The following is a 22,836-nucleotide window of genomic DNA, read 5'->3' as shown; positions in this document are numbered from 1 at the left end:
TATTGATTTATTGTAATTTATGTTTGTTAAGAGTTATATTAAACATTATATTGAAGTATTATTTTTTTTAAAGTTTTTGTTAAATAATTGAAAAATTATAGATAGAAATCAAATATTATTTCTAAATGAGAGGAAATTATATTTTATTTATTTTGTTTTTCGTAGGCTTTGCTCTTGTTTCTTCGAAGCAAAATAAAAGCCAGATTGAACTATAATCTTTGGATTCTTCAGAAACTCTTAAAAAGTAGATCTAACACAGCAGCTCTCATGAGAAATCCCTTAAGCATTCTTCTTCTTATTCAAAAGAAAGGTATATTAATGAATTAGAATTATCACATAAAATTTAATCGGAATCTAAAAAAAATATAGATTTTCTTCAAGAAAGAAGTTTCATTAAACAGAGACTAACCCTTCTCTAGCTTAGACTACAATTGCTGCATCACACAAAACAAAAAGAATAGAACAAAGAGGTGATTCTGTTTTAGGTGATATGGTTATCGGAGCTCTATTATTTTTTGCTGGTTTCCCATGCTTATGGTTCAACGAAAAAGGATATGCCTATACAAAAACATTCTTGAGAAAGTATCTTAAATAATGCATTAAAGTAGAGCCAACAATGGTCGATTCTTAAAATGAGGGAAAACTAGTTTGCGTCAATGGTGATACTACTACTTTTGACGTAATTTAAGATCCTGCCTTTAATATCTAAGTTTAAAATTGTATTAAACTGTACAGAAAATGCGAAATGTACTAATGGGTATAAGATCGCCATACACGTAGAATTAACAATAGTGAGGATGAAGTTTATTACACATATACTTTAAGTTGGAAAGATAGCTTTATTGAAAGCAGAACCTTTGTTGAAGAGTTTGGTAAACTATTCTTTATTAATAAATATGTTGATATTTTATATTAAAGTCAACAATAAAACAATATAAAATATTTAGAATATTGAATAAAAAACTGACAATTATAAAAAAAATAAAATAAATGAATTATTTTATCATTTATTTGAAAGCATTTTAAATAGCCTAGAGAAAATTTATTTAGAATAAATAATTTATCTGTCAGTCTGTGCTAATTAAATAAAAACGGATATATTATTTAAACTAGAAATAATTGCGTTTTTACAAAATTATTATTATGCTTTTTAAATTTAAATAAATTAATTGATTTATTGTAATTAATAAATAGGGCATGAAAATAATAACAATGACTGGCTTTATAACGAATAAGAAATGTATGCTCCTACAGTTAACTATGGTGCTTTTTATTTAACTGAAATTCAAAAGAAAAAGTGCTCAAAATATGAACCAGTTAATGTAGATCTTCCTATCCTTCAAGAATTAGCTGCTAAAGGTAATTATTAACTTTCTTCTAATCCTATAGTTTAGCAAAGTGCTAGCCAAAATTAATCAAATGTATCTCCTGTCAATCCCATGACTGATGGTTATCCTAATCAATAAGGATACTATCCTGCTCCTTCTTAAAACAACAATTCTTGGGGTTAAAAAACTATCCTTTTCTAAGATGGTTACATTTACTTTAAGAAAAATGTAAACACTACTGCTACAGCTGGTGATTTCCGTGTCAAATTTACTAAAATTCCATGTGGTGAGATAACTGTAATTGGCTAATAAGCTTAAGGATGTATTGAAACATTCTCTCCTGAAGAAAGTAAATAAAAAAAAGATTTAAATGACGATGAAGCTTTACAAGATGGTAATGGATGCTGTTTTTGTTGCTCTGCAATATGTAAAGTTTGTGAAATTATTAATGCTCCTATTAGTGAAATTAATTGGGTTAAGGAATAAAAAGTTAAAAAGAAAGTTATTTTCTAAGAGTAACTTTCAAGCTATGAATTGAAGACCTGGTTAATGAGATTCTTAGGTTTCTTATGTTTCATGCTCGGTGTTTATTTCATGCTTTCACCAGTATATACCTTATTATATTGGTTCCCATTAGTAGGTAGATTCTTAGGAGCTCTAGGTAGCTTCATTTGTGGTTTAGTCGGATTTTTAATTGCTGTCCCTTTAACAATACTGGTCATTAGTATTGCTTGGTTATTCTATAGAAAAGAAATCGGTATCCCACTTTTATGTGTAGCATTAATCATAATTGGTTATTTTACTTACGCATATGCTAAAGACTACAAAGGAGAATAATCAAAATTCTGATATTTTATGTAAAATTAATAAAAATCAAATATTAAAATGTGAATTAAAATTTGAAAATTTTTTGTTTTCTATTTATAATTTTGAAGTTCTAAAGTCTTAAAAAACAATTTAATTGTTAGTAAACATCATTGAAATATTACTTTGACTGAATTAAATTATTTTCAAAATGTTAATGTTTCTAAAATATTTTATATTTTAATCTCTTTTTTTATTCAATAAGTTTAAAATAAAAATTATAAGTGATTTGAAACCTTTTTTCTAGCTAATAAATTTATTTTAAAAATAAATCTGTTGTTTAAATATCAAAATTTATTTGATTACAAAATAAAATAGAATAATAATTATGAGCCTGGATTTAAAAAAATATTATTATTTATTACAAAAAAATTGAAAATCCTACTTAATTAAATGGATTAAAAATTTATTTAGAAAGATTTTATAAGTAATTCATTCATTAAATTTAGATGTTTATTATTTGAAAGATATATATAGTTAGTTGGTTGGTTTCACAAAATATAAATTAAATTAACTGTTAAATAACTAGCTGGTATTTATTTTTATTTCATAAATAGCAAATTAGATACAACCAGTATATATTAAATATATATTAGTAGATTTTATCATTTAAAACAAGAATGAGGATATTTTAATTTTTATAATTTTATTTATATTAAAAAAATTAAATTATATTAAACTACATACAGCTAAAGAAGAAATTATTTTGTAGGAACCACAGTTAAAATATTTTATATTCTAAGGATACTTAATTATTTAAATTAGCTTCTTCATTCACTCACTCACTCACTCGTTCATGTAATTTTCAGGGTTTTGGTAGATTTGTAATTACTTTTAATTGCTTTAACTTTACAATTTTTTAACAAATTCACTTTCTTATTAGGTTAAAGGTTTGCATTTTCTCACTCTAGTTTTTATATCAACGTTCTCAATGGTTTTAAATGGTTCTTTTTTGCAAATCACCTTTTTAGCCTCTACTTTAGATAAATAAACCCTTAATTTATTAGTGGGCATCACGTTTGAGGAAAAAAACTTTTCTGGTATAAATATTCTAAGATAGTTTTCAAGCTAGTTGATTGATGTAAAAAAGGAAGGGTATTCGAGTTAAGTTTTAATAACAATAAAACACCCTCTTCCGTTCATCTTTTTTCCTTAGTAAAATCCTAACCACTTTACATTAATAATTTAAACTGAGTTGTAAAACTTATAGTAAAATCTGTCCCATTAGTGTACTTATCCAAATTATATTTTTGGAAACATAATTCTCACATAAATGACTATCCTTTAAATAAATTATCATTAAGTCAATAAATGATAAAAATGTTTTTTTAATAAGTTACTTTTCATTTGGAGTTCTGAGAATGTAATCATCTTAATTTTTGATGTCTATCTTATCATAATCAACTTCCATTGAGACTTTTTTCTTTATTTAAATTATTAGAATTTTAATTTTTAATATAATAAACTTACTTTTGAATTATACTAGGTTACACCAAGTCCAAAATCACCTAAGTACCTAGAAAGAGTATGTCTACTGACTTTAGCTTTCATGGCTGCTTCTTTAAGAGATACATCACCGTGATAAATCTCCTGAATAAGGTCCTTTACATCATTTTCTTTTAAAATCCTATCTCGACCACACATGCCACACTCAAGAAAAATGTTGTTAGTGCTTTCATATTTCTTTATTACCCTAGTAGCATGTGTTCTAGTTATGATATAGCCTAGTTCTTCAATTAATTTAACTATCTAGGTAACATTGAATTCACTTTTTTTCAAGGCTATAATCATTCCCTTAATCATTCTTCTTTACATTTTAGAATGAATTTCTCTTTTCTTTCTAGGAGTATGCTCATTCTCAGTTTGTTCAGTTTACATACTTCTGTCTTCTATACTTATTAAATCTTCTTTAGACTCTTATAAACTAGTATAGTTTTGAAGCTTGTGTGTACCATAAAAATTGCTGAGGCAACATTGAGGATCTTCTAAAGATATATATTCATCTTTGCATAAATTTGCATTAGAACCCAAATTTGTGTATGAAGGATATGAAATTGGTTAAAAATATTAATCTAAAGAATTGGTTTTCATTTTAGAGTTAAGTTGAAATAAAACAATACTTGCTATTTATTTATTTTACAGCAGTAATATATAAGAATTTTATTTATTGATCACCTAAATTGGTTAGCTATTTATTAATTTTTTAAATTTAATTGTATTATAATTTTTTCAAACCTATTTATAATATTTCAACTATTATTAAAAATAATCCCAATAATTTTCATATTCTGGCAAATATTTAGAAATCTCCTAAAAAATTTCAACTTTTACCCTCCCAAATTTTAATTACTTTAACAAAAATAATAAGAAAACGATCCAATTCAAATTATTATTGCTTCTATATTTTAATATTTTTTGAATTGAAATCATATAAAAAAAATGAATTCAAAACTTTTATATTCATTCATTCAATTAGTGTTTGTTCATGATAATAATTGCATTTGAATGAGCAGCAATTCTTAAAAATATATTGTGTTTAATGTTGCTTAGTACTTTCATCAAACAAAATGATAATGAAATAATATAATTTAAAATTCAAAATATTCATTTATTGATATTTTTTTTCACATTTATTCTTTTTTTAAGAAAAAACCTTAAATTTTTGAGGTTTATTTTAAATCTAATTTAAAAATTGATATTTATTTAAACGAATCAATAGGATTATTATAAATTGATGCTAAACATGTATGATATTTTTGCTTTATTAAAAACCAAAAATAAATATCATCATTTTTAACATTTCATTTTTTATTAGAATTTCAAGTTTTAATAATATTTTATAAAAAGCTTTCCTTATAAATAGGTAGTGCAATTTTAAAGAAGGTTATAAAAATTACATTAATTTAGAAATAGGAAATGGATAGAATTTATATGAAATATTAATATTATTATAATTATATTATAGAGAATAAGAGATGATGATGGTGATTGTGATTGTGGTTATTTATGATAATGATGAAAAATCTCTTAATTAAGAACTTAAAAATTTTTATTAAATTTGATTGCTTTTGAGAATATCTGTATGTATTTATTTATTTATTTATAATTAGGGGGAGGCTGGGGCGAATAGTTAAAGATCGTTTTCTTTTCAAAACAAAGGTCTATCGCTAAATAAAGCTCTTCTTGTTGGATAGTATTTGGGATTATAACCTGCTGCTTTTTAAGCTACTCCATAAGAAGAGGAATAAACTGATTAAGGAGTCAATTAATTGTTATAGATTTGATATGGTCTATTGTCAGGTTTGTTATAACTTATATAGTTAGAGCCATAAATTGTCTTTGGAGTTTATTGGGTCACAGCATAAGAAGGGGCTTTTTGATAACTATTTCTTAGAGAACTTGCGAAATTTTGCTAGTTTTAATAATGACTATTACTTTAAAGATTTTAGTATATGTTTGATGATCTGACAGATGAACCTCTTTCATAACCTCTTTGTTCTCCTCCTAACTCATAGCCAGAGGGATGTACTTGCTAAGAGTATATGGGTTATGATGATGTACTTCTATCTTTATAGGAACTTCTGTCATTTTATCTTAAGTTGATATTATTTCCAAAAACTGATGATTTTGATTCATTGTAAGAAGTTTTTTGAGCACTCTAATATGGATTTAGATGACTGTTTAAATCTGCTTAATTTGCTTTATTGCTACCTCCAAAGTGAGAAGAGTTGTCTGTAATACGGTTTGCTTGCTAACTTTGACTTCTTATCTAATCTGCATAAGATCCCTACTTAACTGAAGATCTTTATAAAGTCTGATCATGGAAATTACTTTTAGTGGTGCTTAACTAATCTGTCTGTACTAAGGATGTTGTACCATAACCTCTGTTGTTCGGAGTACTATGCTCATTATTACTGGGCTTGAAAGAGTTCAAAGTCATACTCAACATTTTTTTACCGTTTTAAGAGGGTGAAGTATTATCATAAAGAAGAACATTTTCATTTCTATTAGAATGAGAAGATTATGGCAAAACTCTTACTGGATTACGGTCATGATAAAATGTGCTTTGGGTAAGACCTAGACCTTATTCTTGCTATCTAATTTAGGCATTTTGCTTTTCTTATAATCTTCTTTCGAAGGACATTAGTTAACGTATAAAACCAGGATTAGGATTTGTTACTTTTCTTCTTGATTTACAATAAAATAAGCTCTTCTCATAACTCCAATTATTAGTTTTCATGAGATATGCAATGACAGTAGTTGAGCTTCTGGAAACTCCAGCGAAGCAGTGGACAAGAACGTTTGTATGCTAAATATGCTATTCGATAAAATCTAGTAAAGTAGGAAAGTGTCTGCTTAAATCATAGGACTCAACATCATCAGCATTTACTATGTGATGGTTAATATTGTGGCTTTTGTCATATTTTAGGCCAGTACGAGCAGCGACAGTAAGCACAGCTCCGATGTTATGACGGCGAAGCATGTCTACATTTTAGGCTGCATCCACATTACCTAAATAAAGTCCACCTTTTGAACCTTAAGGATCAATAATACAATTCATTGGATCCATTCTGAGGTAAGCTTACCAAGCAGCTTATTGATATGCGTATTGCTATTATCTAGATTTATAAGAAAAATAACTCATTGCTATACTATTTACTAAATTTGCTATGCTTTAATTTTTTTTTAATTTCTATTTTGCTAGATGGTGCTTTGTAGAGGTACTAAAGTCGTAGTAAATGTAGATAGGAAGGTGCGTAGTGTTTGCTGTAAGATGCTGCTTGTTTTTTAATCCTTTTTTAGCAAAAATATATTTTTTACAAATTTTAATTATCAATTATAAATATTTAATTTTGTAAATAGTATTATTTAATGTGATTATAATTAACCTTAATTAATACCTTTCATCTTAATTTGATTTTGTTTATCATTTGTAATGCAAATTTTGTTGTTAGATTTAATTATACACGCGAAAAAACTAACAAACGAGCTATAACAAATTTTTTTAATAGCAATGTTATCGCGGAATTAATCTTATTTTTTATTAATTAGATGGGCATTCAGTAGGAAAAGTAATAAAAATTTAATCATCCAATTTTCCTTCTTCTTGAATTATAATTTATTAATAACAAATAATTATCAATCGTTTAGATACCTATCAAATTTTTTTTTTGCAGAAATAAATTTATAAACAAAGCACTTTTATTTATTTATTCATCAATTTAATATTTTATCTATTTTTCATTAATATTTAATCAAGATTAACTGGAAAAATAAATATTTAGATTTTCAAACATTCTTTTTTTTTTTGTAATTAATTCTAAAAATATTAAATTTATAAAAAGAAGAGACCCAATTAATTTTAAAATAACACAATAAAATATTTTTCTTTTGATTTCATTTACCAGAAATTAAAATAATTTCACAACTTTTGCAATAAATAAAATATTTTTTATTACAAAAGAGAATAAATAAATTTATTTGAAAACCAAATTCAACAAATAATATTATGAGATGATATGATTTAAGATAATTCCAAAAATATTAATCAAATATGTAATTAATTTATAAAAAATTTTAATGCTTTTATAAAAAAATATTTTTTATTTTTGAAATATTATTATCACTTAATAAATCTTTAAATTAGAATTAAGGTTCAATTAATTACAAGAGAGATCATAAAAATTATTTTCTTTTGACTTCATTTATCTTAAAATAAAATGATTAAATTATTTCATTATTTTGCAAAAAATAAACATAATTAGATAAAATATTTTTTTTATTGCAAAGAAAAAAAGTAAATAAAATTATTGGATAACAAAATTCAACAAAAAATAATATTAGATATGATTTTGGTTTATTTCAAAAATTATCACGCAGATATGTAATTAGATTTTTATATGCCTTGTTTTAAAATTTGTAGTTTTGAACAAAATTTTTTATAATAAAAGACAATCTTGATTAAATCATAAAATAAAGTTAAAAGTAGTAAGTAAAGATGGAAATGTAGATATAGTAAGAAGAATAAAAGAGTAATGCATAGGATACTATCCTCTACACTTTTAGGTTACAAGATCAAAAAGGTGTTAAAGTAGATGTTTGCTTAATTAGCTCTTAAGGGTTTAATTCATTTGTTAGATTCGAATATTAGGATGGAAGAAGCGAAGGAATTTAATGGAGAGATCTTCTTGGAGCAGTTGTATAAAATAAGAAAATTGACATAATTTCGTTCCCTAAAAGAGTTCAAAAAAGAATGTTTAAGAAAATAGAAAATAGATTCAAAGAAGTTTTTCCTTTCAATACAGTCAATTAAGCAGAAAACGTAGAACAAGTATTACCAACTGGAGAAGTTAAATCAATAGATTTGTAAGAAGTAAAATACATCATTTAGGAATTCTCTTAGTAAAAAGAAACAAGCTTGTTCATAAACATTGTAAGTAACAATAGAGTTCAAAAGGAATTGCTAATTTTTGTTAACCCTCATAGCGGGAAAGGATAAGCTTAATAAGTATTTAATAGAGTAAAAGATCTCTTTGAAATTTCAGGACATAGCTATCATGTAGTAGAAACCCTCTATCGCCTCCATTGCTTCGATTATTTATATGAAATATCTTCAGAAAAACTCTTCTCTTACTATGGAATAGTAAGCGTTAGTGGCGACGGAACTCCTCATGAAATTGTAAATGCTCTTTTACTAAGGTCAGATCGCGAGTAGTGCCTATAAATGCCTATCGGAGGTATCCATGGAGGAAGTGGAAATGCCCTACCAACAACAATGTGCAATATTTCTGGAGAATATAACACTCCCGAATGTGCTGCATTCATTATAATTAAGAATCAAACAAAAAAGATTGATTTAATTGAATTTGAAAGAGAAAATATTTTTAATAAGAGCACTCACCCTTTCCAACTTTCTAAAAGATTATACTCATTCTTAAGTTTAAGCTGGACCTTTGTTTCTGATTTAGACTTGGGAAGTGAGAGTCTCCGATTCTTAGGAGAAACACGTTTTGAAGTTTATGGATTTTGGCGTTTGATGTTCCTAAATAAATATGCTGCAAACATACTCTTCTCTAACTCTTCTGATTTAAATTTACCAGAAATCAACTAACAAATCTCTGAATAAGATTTGTCTAAGTATAAAATAGAAAAGAATTAGCTATTTACTTTCTTCTATTTAAGCAATCTTCCTTGGGTTTCAGAACAATACCAGAGTTTCCCACTTGCAGTTGTTGACGATGGCCTATTTGATTTAATTTATTTAACTAATGAATAAAGCAGATTTTAAATGATTAAAACTGCCCTTGCTCTAGATAATGGCTCATTTTTTGATAAAGAAAAATAAACTGTTGCCAAAGGATATGACCTCAAATATTAAAAAGTAAGATCAATTAGAATTGAACCTATAAATCCAAGTAAAAGTGGTTTATATTCTATAGACGGAGAAAGATACTAAGCTGAGCCTTTACAGGGAACTGTACTTCCAAAAATATTAAGTGTATTTTGTCTTTGAAGAAATTTAATTAAAAATATTAGGAGTAAAAATAGAAAATATAAATACTTATTTTTAAAAAAGATAAATTAGAAATATTATTTATGTTAAAAGTAATCAATTAATTATTTACTTATGTATTTATTTGTATATTTATTAAGAAGTAAACATAAATTTATCAAATTTTTATTTAAAAAAAGTCTATCTCAAAAAATAATTTATTTTATAAAGTATTTAATTTAGTGTTTAAGGATTAAATTTTAAATTTAATTAAAAAGTAAACTTTTTATTTTTTCATCTGTAAACTAATATGGTTATATATAAATAAGGGTTTTGGCTTAACTTCTTTTGACACATAATTTATTTATAGATTTATAGATAGATAGAAGTAATTAGATTGTGAAGTTATTCCCCAATAACTTAATTGGTTCAAGGATAGTAATAATACTCAATTAATTAATGCCAATGAAACTATGAATAAATATTCAGAATTTCCTATTCCAGTTTATATACTTATTAGGCTCATCAGGAGGAATACCTTTGATTGCTAGCTCTTTATTCATTTTAGAGTTATAAATAAATCTTATTCCATAATCTGATATGTCTTCACATGAGAAATTCTCCCAAGCTTTGTGTAATCCCCTTGAATTACATGAGGGCTCTGTAAAATAGATGCTAACAGTAAATCCAATCATTAAACAGTAAACAAATGTATAGTCTAAATCAAACTTAGGGATTCTTTTTCTTATTAACTGATATCTATATAAAGAATCAAGAGCTCTTGTTATCAAAAACAAAGCCCATATGCTTCTATTTTATTTTTCTCTTACCCAGAGACTAAGTAAACCTCCAATAAATCCGCTTATAAAAGAAATTTTATTATTGTCTTGTTTAAAAATCCTTCTAAGTAGGCATGTTAATCCTCTCATAATCAAAGTATAAAGTGCTGGAAAAAGAGCGAAACGAATATTCTTCTTTGAGATAAGTGTGATTAGTAGAAAAAAAGGGTTACTCTTTAGTTTTTTAAACTATTTAACAAGGATAACTATAATGTCAATAGCTGCTGTTACTGAGTATCCCATTAAAAAAGATTTTAAAGAGTATTTTAGAATGTCGACAAAACAGCTGTTTGGATGTTTACAGTGTTCAGTCTTTCCAAAGCAATTTTCATCTAATCCTAGTCTTAGAAACAAGTTCTTAAAATGCTTGTCAAAGTCAATAGGATATTTGCTAAAAATCTATTTCTGTTTTTTATTGTAAAAGTCTTATTTGGTATCGCAATTTTGATCCATTTTTAATTCTTAATTAATTTAAAATTTTTAGTTTTTGATAAAAATTGAATTATTTTATTTTTTATCTATTTTGTTGTTACGCTTATAATTTAAAGGTATATTAATTGCTTTATTAGGATTAGAAGCAATCACTTTTATAATTTATTTGTTGCCCTAAAAATAAGCCAATACATCATTTGGTGTCATTTAAACCTAATATCATTCTACTTCTTAAATCATCAAAATATTGTGTAATAACTTACAAATATCTCTTTTATTATCAGATCTAATTTAATTTGTGGTCAATAAACTCTGTAATAACATCAAAATGAATTACCAAATTATTGAAGTTACTGTAAGTACTTGCAAATTCTAACTTTTTAAATCAAGAAAATAATATAAATTGTTATTGTAAAAAAAAATTCATGCTTCTATGTAAAAAAATTTTTTTACCTCTCAATAGATCCACAAAATTTTTGACATTTATTAGTTAGTTAGTTAAAAATTGAAAAAAAATATTTGATCTCTTTGTCAAATCTAATGGAACAAAAAGTTTAAATAAATAAAAAATAACTTCATTAATTATGAATATGCTTTTATCTGATCTAAATCTAAATTTAAATTTAAGAAAAATTTTAAAAATTAATTATTAAGTGGTTGGTTTTTGATTAAATATATATAAAATAAATGATAAACATAATATTTTAAATTTTTTACTTTTAGTAATATAATTAATAAACATTTAAATAATTACAAAGAATATATTTGGTAATTAATATAAAATTTAAAAATTTTTTTATTAAATATTTTTTATTTAAATCCTTTAATTCTTTTAAATTAATTTTTTATTTAATTTTCATAATGTATCCACTCTTTATATCTTAATGGATGGGATATTCGAATATCTGATTGATGATTAAGCATATGAATTTTAATTTTATAATAAATTTTAAAAACCAATATCGTTTTCATATGGCTCTTCATAAGCCTTATTTATACTAGCACTAGATTAATTACTTATTCTTAAATCTTTTAATTGTTGTTGTTATTTTGAAATAAGCTTTTCATGCAAGCCACTACTATAGCGATTTTCTGGATAGTTTTTTATCATATCTTCAATATCTATTTCCTAGCATACCACTTTTTCTTCTTAACTAAATCTAATACTTTACTTGCTTTTTAATGGCTCCTAAATTTAAGCTTTTTCTGGGATATTAAGTTATTTAAAAACTTAATATGCAGAATCAGCCCCATATGCAGTCATTATTGATAAAGCTATAGCAAGGTAAGTATTTGGTTAGCAGAATAAGCGTGAATAAACTTCGTATATTTCTATTTTAATTATCTTACTAGCAATAAATAGGTTTAATAGATAAAAAGCAATACTCGCATATATAAAAAATATGTTCAAAAAACAGTGAGTTTAGTGCAATTATTACACCTTTAAATTTGTAACTATAACACAACAAGTAAATGCAAGCATTCCTTAATAAAATATATCCGTTTATCTTCCATGTTAATCAGAATTATCCCCAACACTGAAAAATCTAAATATTTTTTTAAATTAAATTATAATTATGAATTTAAAAACTAAAAAATTTTGTAGAAAAATTTAATTTACTATATTTTTTTTCTAATACTAAATTAATTTTTTGTAACTAAATAAATAAAATCAATAGAATTGATTGTTTTACGAGATAAAAGTTATTATCAGTGCATGGAAAGAACCATAGAAAAACCATTTCCAAAAATTTTTTTGTTAAAATATGAGATTGTTGGTAAATTTTTTGTAATCTTGAGGTCTTGATTCTAAAATATTTTTATCAGTTTGTATAGCTTTAAAGAATTAATTTGAAGGGTGGATTTCATCAAACAAAGCATAAATTATGATAGGAAGAGATGAGTAGAATAAATTGAAAAATTGAGAAATCCATTAATCGTAAACATACTAACCACTTTAACCAGAATAAAAATTGATCCAAAAATAAACAAGTATCCAAGCTTGATTTTTATAAAAATTGAATAAAATTAGATGACTGTTTTTTCTATAAGCCTCTTATCCTACATAAAGTATTAGCCTGTTTAAATGTTTAAATTCTGCAATTGAAAAATCTGAAGCTTTTGCTGCCTCTCTACCCTAATTTATTTTTATAAAATACTAATTAAATAGTTGCTTTTTACTATTAAAATTACTTCTTTTCCACGTATTCCTATGCCGACATCAGCAACCTATAACATATTAATATCATTAGCTCCATCTCCTATTGCTAATACACATTGACCTGGACTTATGTTATGAACTAAATCTACAAGTTATTTTTTTTAATTGGGAGTGAAATGATATGCTATGACTGAATCAGCATGCTTCATTATGTAGCTAAATGTTTGTTTTATTTCAGTATTTGTTGATATATTAATTCCATAAAAAGTTAATCCAGAGATACCTATGCTTAACTTTTATTATTACTTTAATTAATCTTCGAACATCTTAAGCTCATTAATTACTAATTATTCATTAATGATGCTTTCAGTAGCATCTTAAATAACTTTTAATTCAACACCTTACTCTACTATATTTGATTTGATACCAATACTCAAAGCTGTTTCTCTTTTATCTCCAGTAATCATCCAAATTTTAATTCCAGCTTACTTTAAATTAGAAAGAGTTTGAACAACTTAGTCTGCAAATTCATCATTAACTCCGGTACCGCCTATCAAAATTTGTTCATTTTCGATTTCTGCAAACAGACCATCATTCATTTCTTGAATATTTAAATTTCCACCTTCTAGATCTTTGCTCCTCCTTAAATATTTTTAAAAATAAATGATTTGCTTTATAGCTATTAATAGATAAATACTTATCAAAGAATTTTGTGATTTCATTTTCACTCAAGTTTCTATATGAGAGACAAAGAGTCCTAAGCATGTTGCTAGCGAAATTATTTAAATGCTCTTCAACAGCTATCATTTTATTTTTTTAATCTTATCTACAGCATTGAAATATTGTGTTCATAGCTCCTTTCTAGTAAATTTTATATTATTTTGTCTATAAATTTTAAACCAAAATCGACATTTTTCTAATATCCGAACGATATTCATGCAAGGCTATTATCTTAAATTAAAGCCTCTTATCGTTGATAGAATCATAAATAGTCATCACTTTATGCTCGTCTACGCTCTCTAAATAAATACCTGTTTAAACACAAAAGTCCATGATGCATTCTTCATCAGGACTTGTTCCAAGATACAATCTTTTTCCCTCTTATTATTCTATTAACAGCTCATGGCATAAATTCATACACATAAGTGCTTCGTACTCTATCTAAAATTTAATAATAAATAAATAAAATATGCATTTCAGTGATAAATCATAATTAATAAAATACTTAATTCTCTTAAGCATTTTTTAAAAGATCAATAAGTTTCTAGCTCATTAAAATTCCATGATCATCTTGTTAATAATTATATTCATAACAAACACTGTTTAATGATAGAGCCTTAAATTTCATAATATTAGCTGTTAGAGTCCCTGTTTTGTCAGTTAGAATGTACTTTACTTGTCCAAGCTAATCTATTAAATTACTACCATTTACTTCTACTAATTCATCACTAATGCTGTTCACAAAATTTTTGTCTTTACTCAGCAACTAGCCTTAAAGGTATTTTACAATTTCAAGTGTTACCATTAAAGATATAGGAACAAAGGGATTAAGTAATAAAATCCACATTGGAATTCTAATAAAAAAGCTAACGACTAGGTGAGATTCTATATCACTTTTTCCGATAACTAAATATGGAAGCTCATCTTTTTTCTATTTGTACCAAATAGTGTAGTATGATGCACAGAAAATACTTATTAAAACCAATATAATAAATACATAAAGCACCATCTTATTCATTAATTTTTCAACTGTGCCAAACTTGTACCTATGAAAATAAATATTTTTTATTTTTATTTTAATAAATAAATAAATAAATTTTAATTTTACTGTCCTCTATTTGCATATTTTAGAGATTTGCAATCATGTCCAGAATAAATAACAATCCCAATTAGAGATTTAGTACGCTTGAGAGTACAACCTCTTAAGCAAATGTTTTATAAAGATAGAAGATACTGATTTTATTAACTGTCTGTATCCTGCTTGTCAATCATTATTCCATTAAAACTGTGAATACGAATATTAGGGTCTTCATATATGAATTAAAATCTTCCAATATTATTTATATTTTATGTAAACTATTCATCTTGAAATAAATTAGGAGCACAACTCTATCTTTGCTTTAAATTGACTTCACCGTCTAAGTTTTTTGTTTCTATGTAACAAATTCCCTTTATAAATAATAAAAGAAAATAAATGGATTATAAGATTTTATAAGATTTTTATCCAGTTTACAAAATAATTAAATAAAAAAATCAATGCTTTTACACATGATAATCACTAATAATTTGATTAACTTTTTAATTAATAAGTCTATAAAGAAATTACATATTGATTAGTACTAGATAACACCAAAATATCTGCTGGAAATCTCTCATTTAAATTTACTTATATTATATCGCCTATCCTTAGATCTTACCATTTTACTTTCTCAAATTAGCCTGTTTTTACATTGAGCTTCTTAGTATCAGACTGATTTTCAAACTAATCTTATTTTCTCCTTTTTCTATCCTCAATAAAATCCTTTATCATACTAATAACAACTATAATTGTTAAAGGTGTATAAACAATAGGCTTTCCCTCAGTCGTTGTAATTGAAGGAAGTATTTAAAATATTCCAATAATTAAAAAGTAGATATTTGCAAGTTTGCTAAACTATACAAGTAAATTTTTAGGTATAAATGTAATATAATTGTATTTTGATGTTTAAATTCTATTATCACAAACTTAATTATCTGGAACTCCTAAGTAGATAGCTCTTTTATCTTGATCTCTAACTTTCTATCTCCTTAAGCAAAAAAAATAAGATTCTTCTATTTAATTTTGGTAGGATTTTTAAATTTCATCAACAATATTGTCCGTGTTTTGCATGTCTTATTGCATATTTGTTTAAATCACTTTCCTCTAGATTAGCAAATTATTTATTCAAAATACTAATTTTAATTAATTAACTTTTGCAAAAATTATTATCCAAATTAATACAAGAATAAGTTTTACTGTAAATCCAATTTTTGATAATTGATTGATTGCTGCTTTATCTTATAGAATTTTTATAAGTATTAAGCTAAAATTAAAGATATTTCTTTACAAGTAAGATTTAATCTTAAATAACTATTTATAAATTATTTTTTCTTACCTATTAGAAATGTTTCTCTTATTAATTGTTTATACTGACATATAACAAAGCAATCAAAATATTTAAATAATAATAAATATCCTTTTTACATAAATATATTTTTTACACATATCTATTAAGAAAAATGTAATCCTTTTTTAAATATTTGCTATTTTTAATAAAAATAAGAAAATATTTAAATTCAATTCATCCCAAATTTATTTATTTAATTATTTTCTTACTTTGTTTCTGATTTTTTTTATTTTTTTCAAAATTTGCTGATCAGTCATGCTAATATAACAAAACATTTATTACTTACATTTTCATATCAAAATGTGTAGATAAAATTTTATCTTTTCATATGACATATGTTTTCGAAGTTTTTTTTAATTATATTCTTTTTTAAAAAAGCCATTTTTATTATTAAAATAAATTAAACTAACATTTTTTTTGAAATAATTTAAACAAAAATTATAAAATTTATTTAAGAATCTAACCTTCCTTTATAAAAAAAATTTTTTTTAAATAAATAATTATTTTATTTTATTAGAATAAATAACTGTGTAAATTTTAATCAAACCATAGAATAGAAATTAAAAAATATTTTTATAATATTTTGATTTAATTTAATAAGATAAGAATGATTTTTTAAAAGTATTTTTCTAAAGGTATATTGAATTTTAAAAAATTTACTTGTGAAACATTTAATAATAAAAGAATATGAATGAATTCATTTTACAATTAATAATATAATTAATTTTATAAAGCATTTATTTAAATTCATCAAATAAATTTTATTCATTTTTTAACTAAATATTAGCAAAAATATTAATTTAATTTTACTAATAAATTTTTCTATTTAGACTTAATTCTAAAATTAGCTTTGATGAATTAGAATATTTTAGTTATTATCAAATATTCAAATTTGCTCTTTTAATTATAATTGAAATTCATACAAAATACTTTTTTTAATATAAAATAGATAAAAGAAAGTAAAATAAAACTCTTTTATTTTATTTTAAAATACTTTTGATAAATTAATATATAAATACTTTTATTTTTAATAGTGTTTTAATTATTTTATAATTCAAAATTTTCTATTCCAGTTTATAAATTTATCTGGCTCATCAGTAGGTAAACCATCAATTTGCAATTTTTTATTCATTATACCCATATAAATTTTACGAATTCCATAGTCTCCACTGTGCTCGCATGAAAAGTTTTCCCATGCCTTATGAAGACCTCTTGAATTGCAAGAGGGTTCAGTAAAGTAAACACTTACTGTGAAGCCAATCATCAAGCAATACACTAGTACATAATCTAGCTAAAATTTAGGAATAGTCTTTTAAATTATGTGATATCTATAAAATGTTTCAAACGCTCTAGTTAAAAGGAAAAGACTCCACATTGAACGATTATTTTTTTCTTTTGTCAGTAAACTCAAGAATCCTCCTACAAAGCCACTGATAAACCATATTTTGCCATTATCTTCCTTAAAAATTCTTCTCAATACACACATAAGTGATTTCATCACAAGAGTATATAAAGCTGGGAAGGAGGCAAAGCGAATATTTTTACTAGAGACCAAGGTTACAAACAAAATAAATGGGTTCTTTTTTAACATTTTAGATTTTAAAACTAATGCGATTATATCAACTGCTCCTATAACGCTATAACCAAGCAAAAAAGACTTGAGGGTTTACTTTATAATTTCTTCACTACACCCACAGTCATGCTTACAAAACTATGTTTTTTAGTTTAGCTGTTAAGGAATTAAACGCTTTATGAGCTTGCTAAGCAAACTGTCAATGTCGAAAAACTTCTTAGGTTTCTTTTTACATTCTTATTCTTATAAATCTTGACTTTAAACTTGTTTTTCGAAAATTTCTTAATTGTTACTCATATTTTTTTTTGTATTTCTACTTATTAACTACTTTTTCGATTATTTTAATTAATAGAAGATTGATTATTTTTAGAATTTAACATTTATGAATATCTTTTTTAGCAACTAGTTAAATTTGAATAAATATTTTTATAAATTATCTCAAAAAATATAAGAAACTTCATAAATTATTTATTTAAAACAAATGTATTAAAAAAATTTTTATTTATTGATTTTGTTAAGCAATCTATAATTATTACAAATATCTCATAACATCTAAACATAATTAATTAATTTTAGAAAATAAAAATATTTATCATAGAGAAATCGTCTATTACGTATTTTGTTGATTAAGTCAAGAGAATTCTGAATTGAAATATTAATTCGATCTTTTTTGAATAGAAACATTCTCTTTTTCCCAAAAATTGTGTGATTCAACCAAAAGATAAGTTATCAGAGCTCATTAATTACATCAAAATACATTACAAACTTTATAAATAGCAATATGTAATCAAATATAAAATTAGAATCAGTTTTAATTATTTTTTAGGTAATATAAATGTTATAACTGCAGAATAAAACTAAATCAATTTTTATATTACCAAAACTGCTTAAGATTATTTTGATGCGTATTTTTATCTCAATAATTTAATACTTTACCAATTGAACTGAGTAATCTCAAAAATTTTGCCTTAAATTAAAAAGTCAGAGGCATTTTTTATCTTATATTACAGATAAATACACATCACAATTTAACTAAAAAATGTGTAACCATACTTTCAATATGCTTTAAATCAATAAATAGGGAAACTGTATTTAATGCGTTCTAAATAAAGTTACCTTTTCATAACAAAACTAGACCTTGTAATTTGCTAACACAATAAATAAATTGTGAAATTTTAGAAAACCAAACAAACCATAATAATTAAAATAGTTAACATGCTTTGGTGAATTTTTTAAGTTGAAATTTATTTACTTTTTTAATAAGAAGACTTGAATATTTTTTATTATTTAAGTAATAAATAAATAAATAAATTAATTGATAATTTGTTTTAGCAAACAAATTAAGGTATTTATGATATCAAAAATGTTTCATGCCTTTTTAATTTATGATTAAATAATAATCTAGCATTATTTTAAAAAATAAATAATATTAATTTAATTTGAGTCTAAGTCTCACTTATTTTTCAAGAATTAATTTTGAATACAAACATAAAATATGAAATAAACAAAAAAAAATTAATTAATTAATATCTAAATTTATATTTTTAAACATTTTATTTTCAAAATTTTTATCAAAAATGCAATGAGTTATAATGATTAGCAAAGGGAAGTGATCAACCTAATCTAAAAGATTTTGGTTGAAATTAAGAATCACCTTTATTAACAAAAGGATTCTTATGAAATCAAAGAAGAAATTTGTGAAATAGTGACAGAATATTTCTCAAAAAAAAAATGCATTTTTGATATATTAATTTTTTTAAATTTAATTAATATTCACTTTTTAACTGGACCATAAGAATATGGTATTATTTAGGTAGCTCTTAAAATGATAACTATAAAGTAGAATATGATAAATATGATAAAGAATTAAAATATTGACTACTTTCCAAAAAGTGTTGATATAAAAGATTTAGCTTTATCCATCTTTGTCTTAGGCTACTTTTCTTACTTTTTAAGAGTTTTATCTAATTATTTCTTTTTCTTTTCTATGTATTCATCCAAAGCCCATTTATAAATTTAGAAGTTATATTCTACTGAGTTAAAAGTTTCTTTCATGTTTTCAAGCTTAAGCTTGGAAAATCTTTATTAATTCTTTTGTCTTAACATATCTACTTTGTATTCCTCTGCCAATTCTTTCATTATAGGATGATTTTCATAATTCTAAAAATCTAAATTTTTATAGTACTGCATTACTTAGTAAGTTTCGTAGTAATTCTACAATTCTGTAAGTGTATTTTCCATTTTTTTAGTATTTTAAGAGAACATTTAAGACTCTATTATTGTATAGTATTTTGCTTCTATGCTTTGCGAGAGTTCTTCCTCCATCTCTTTTTCTCTTACCTCAATACCATTTAGTTCATCCTCTGATGGAACAATACCTCTTTAAATCATATCTTGTTCTATTTCGTTAAGTTCAACTACTCTTTCGAACATTTCTCTTAGTCTCTCTTCCTCTATTTCTCTTGATGAATTTATTTTAGATTCCAGTCTTTAGCGAATTTCCTCATAAAATGCTTCATGATTCAAAATGTTCATGACTACTAAAGATGCAGGTCCACTGTTAAACACCTTTTCTTCCTTTTTACATTCAAGAGACTCATTGAACCACTCTTTTGCTTCAAGCAGTTCTTGATAAGTACTTGCTTTATTATAAATCCTGCACTAAACCATTCTGATTAATGGTATGCTTCCTTTTTTATGAAGGGCTCTTGCATCTTTAAAAGCTTGCATAGCTTCTTTGAAGTTTCCGAGCATCATAAAGCAAACACTTTTATAATAAGAAATATTTAAAACAAAAAGTTAAACACAAAAAACAAGATTACCCAATAGAGAGACAGGAGTTTACTATCATTGAAAACCTTAAATCTATGTCATTTGAATCTGTTAATTCATCACCATCACGAAGAACAACATTTTCATCATTAAAATTTGTTAACTTTTATTAAAATTTACAAAATTAAAATTTTAATAAAAAAACTTATTATTTTTAATTACATAAAGACGATATTTTTTTCTAAATTCTTTGTCTTCTTTTTCATTTTGTCTTAAAAACATTTCTTCAGCTACCAATTTTTATTTCTCCTTTTCATCCATAAAGATGACAGTCTCATCAGGATCTTTTTTTTGTTCTTTTATTTTCTCAAAATTTATCTCCTCTTCTTCTGATGAAAAGTTTCTATCACTTCCATCATCAAACCCCTCAACAGATAAACTTTTAGCATCATCAGCTTAATCTTCTTAAGCGTTTTAAATTCTCTCAAGCTCTTTTTTATCTTCATCAGTTTCATCATCTTGATCGTCCTCCTAATTACTCATTTGAGCATGTTCAACATCATCGTCACTTAACTTTCTACTATCATCGCTATCGCTGTTATTTACTCCATTAGCTTCTTTGCTTTTTCTTAATTTAGAAAGCATCATTTATCTTTACCTTTCTTATTCAAGGATATCTTGTTATCTTGAAAGAATAAGTTCATTTATTTTATTTTAAGACATACCATCATTGTTTTTGTATTCTTTAATTTATTATTCATCATCACGTTCGCACTCATCTTCGCTATCATCAGATTTATTCTTTTATTCTTTTTATTCTTCGTCGTCGTTATCTTCTTTGAATTTTTTCTTAAGCCTTAATGTCTTTTTTTGAACTTCATTACTTTTTTCCTTATGTTAATTTAAATCTGTTTCTACTTCTTCCTTTTTAGGTGCTACTCTTTATGTGACTATATTTTCTTTTTTTTCTTCGAATATATCCTAACATTTAGAAGCATTTGTTTCATTTTGTTCTTATTTTACATCATTTTTTTTTTATTTCTTTTCTTTTTCTTTTTATTTTTCATCTTCATCTGAATCTACTAGTTCAAGCCATCTATAGCAACTTAATGCTCTTTCATAAAGGCGTAAAGCTTCCTCGTATTTTTATTTATTAAAAAGCCTATTTCCTCTCTCTCTGTATTTATCAAATACCAAGAATCTCTCAACTACTTCTTTTTATCTAACTTTTTTCATAAATTCTTCTTCATGGAAGAGTGTATGCTTTAAATAAATAGGATAGCTGTCAAAAATTTTTCTATTTTTTGAGGCTTTACCATTTAAAATACGTTTAAAGTCTCTTCTTAAAGATATCATGCTGTCATCTTCTAAATAGCAAGAATATCTGCTCAAATAAAAAGTACTGAATCTTTCTGAAGCATGGGCTAATCCAGGATTCTTTTTCCTCTCTGAAGGTAAAAAGGGACATCCTCCTTTTGGACGCTTAGGAATTCCGTTTTCATCATCACTTGAGCTGCTCAAGATTTCTTAATTTTTTTTCTCTTCTATTTATTCCTAATCATTCTAATTGCTGGTGTCTTCTGTTTTACCATCTTATTTTTTTTACATTTTGAAAAATGGGCACTTTTCTTTATCTTAATCATTAAATCTATTTTTTATAACAGGATGGCTCTTTGGGATTAGTGTATTCGAAGATGCTGAGGTATCTAAGTTTGAATTATCTTCGATTTCTTGCAAGGGTAAGTTTTAGCTTTTAGTAACATCTTTTGCTTTTTTATTATTTTATAAATAAGGACAATCATCTTCACTTCCTTTCATATTTTTATGAGTTAATTCTGACTTAGTAGAATTAGAATCATAATTTTTCCCTCTAGCTCTATCAACTAAGTTTTGAATAAAGTTTTCTTTTTCTGATTAGAAAGACATCTTAACGAAAAATATTTTGATCCAATCAATATATTGAAAATAGTATTTTTTTATTTATTCTACTGCTACTTTTATAATTTATAAATATGTTTAAAAACCTGTTTTTTATTTAAAATTTTTTGAATAAAGTTGATTGTATTTCAAATTGTATTAATTTTTTAAGATTATTCAATCAATATAGACCAAAGCAAATTAAATAGTTAATTATTCAATTCTCGCTATTTTCTTGACAAATAGCTTGATGAGATCAATTTTTTTGGTGTTTTCAAAGTTCCATTTAAATTTTTAGGTCCATTTGAATGA

At 24.5% G+C, this 22,836-nt stretch overlaps 9 protein-coding genes across 9 annotated transcripts; 4 read left to right on the top strand and 5 right to left on the bottom strand. All coding sequences in view use genetic code 6, as the record gives it.

Moving 5' to 3' along the window:
* Nucleotides 1–125: 125 nt before the first annotated feature.
* On the top strand, nt 126–2,177 carry TTHERM_00600370 (transmembrane protein; the record flags this gene model as incomplete). Its single annotated transcript, XM_001032508.3, has 3 exons — nt 126–310; nt 370–872; nt 1,195–2,177. The coding sequence occupies 3 exons, from the start codon at nt 126–128 to the stop codon at nt 2,175–2,177; spliced, it is 1,671 nt and encodes a 556-aa protein (XP_001032508.2).
* Nucleotides 2,178–3,271: 1,094 nt separating this feature from the next.
* On the top strand, nt 3,272–4,235 carry TTHERM_00600359 (transmembrane protein, putative; the record flags this gene model as incomplete). Its single annotated transcript, XM_001470599.2, has 2 exons — nt 3,272–3,347; nt 3,679–4,235. 2 exons carry the CDS (start codon nt 3,272–3,274, stop codon nt 4,233–4,235), a joined length of 633 nt encoding a protein of 210 aa, XP_001470649.2.
* Nucleotides 4,236–4,731: 496 nt separating this feature from the next.
* Nucleotides 4,732–5,127, top strand: TTHERM_000600358 (transmembrane protein, putative; the record flags this gene model as incomplete). Its single annotated transcript, XM_012798763.1, has 1 exon — nt 4,732–5,127. The coding sequence occupies one exon, from the start codon at nt 4,732–4,734 to the stop codon at nt 5,125–5,127; it is 396 nt and encodes a 131-aa protein (XP_012654217.1).
* A 213-nt stretch (nt 5,128–5,340) lies between these two features.
* On the bottom strand, nt 5,341–6,837 carry TTHERM_00600350 (dual specificity phosphatase domain protein; the record flags this gene model as incomplete). Its single annotated transcript, XM_001032506.3, has 1 exon — nt 5,341–6,837. One exon carries the CDS (start codon nt 6,835–6,837, stop codon nt 5,341–5,343), a length of 1,497 nt encoding a protein of 498 aa, XP_001032506.3.
* Nucleotides 6,838–8,190: 1,353 nt separating this feature from the next.
* On the top strand, nt 8,191–9,705 carry TTHERM_00600340 (diacylglycerol kinase; the record flags this gene model as incomplete). The annotated part of the gene is made up of 1 exon (XM_001032505.3): nt 8,191–9,705. One exon carries the CDS (start codon nt 8,191–8,193, stop codon nt 9,703–9,705), a length of 1,515 nt encoding a protein of 504 aa, XP_001032505.1.
* A 464-nt stretch (nt 9,706–10,169) lies between these two features.
* Nucleotides 10,170–10,976, bottom strand: TTHERM_00600330 (transmembrane protein; the record flags this gene model as incomplete). The annotated part of the gene is made up of 1 exon (XM_001032504.1): nt 10,170–10,976. One exon carries the CDS (start codon nt 10,974–10,976, stop codon nt 10,170–10,172), a length of 807 nt encoding a protein of 268 aa, XP_001032504.1.
* Nucleotides 10,977–11,811: 835 nt separating this feature from the next.
* TTHERM_00600310 (phospholipid-translocating P-type ATPase, flippase family protein) lies at nt 11,812–15,997 on the bottom strand (the record flags this gene model as incomplete). Its single annotated transcript, XM_001032502.2, has 7 exons — nt 11,812–12,502; nt 12,650–13,092; nt 13,149–13,758; nt 13,814–14,277; nt 14,342–14,882; nt 14,945–15,285; nt 15,443–15,997. 7 exons carry the CDS (start codon nt 15,995–15,997, stop codon nt 11,812–11,814), a joined length of 3,645 nt encoding a protein of 1,214 aa, XP_001032502.2.
* Nucleotides 15,998–17,316: 1,319 nt separating this feature from the next.
* Nucleotides 17,317–18,132, bottom strand: TTHERM_00600300 (transmembrane protein; the record flags this gene model as incomplete). The annotated part of the gene is made up of 1 exon (XM_001032501.1): nt 17,317–18,132. The coding sequence occupies one exon, from the start codon at nt 18,130–18,132 to the stop codon at nt 17,317–17,319; it is 816 nt and encodes a 271-aa protein (XP_001032501.1).
* A 1,476-nt stretch (nt 18,133–19,608) lies between these two features.
* On the bottom strand, nt 19,609–22,533 carry TTHERM_00600280 (tetratricopeptide repeat protein; the record flags this gene model as incomplete). The annotated part of the gene is made up of 3 exons (XM_001032499.3): nt 19,609–20,602; nt 20,658–20,770; nt 20,830–22,533. 3 exons carry the CDS (start codon nt 22,531–22,533, stop codon nt 19,609–19,611), a joined length of 2,811 nt encoding a protein of 936 aa, XP_001032499.1.
* Nucleotides 22,534–22,836: the final 303 nt, after the last annotated feature.

The sequence above is a fragment of the Tetrahymena thermophila genome (genome assembly GCF_000189635.1).
Source record: "Tetrahymena thermophila SB210 genomic scaffold scf_8254563, whole genome shotgun sequence".
NCBI classification, from domain to species: domain Eukaryota; phylum Ciliophora; class Oligohymenophorea; order Hymenostomatida; family Tetrahymenidae; genus Tetrahymena; species Tetrahymena thermophila.
This window is presented reverse-complemented; position numbering and strand designations above follow the sequence as displayed.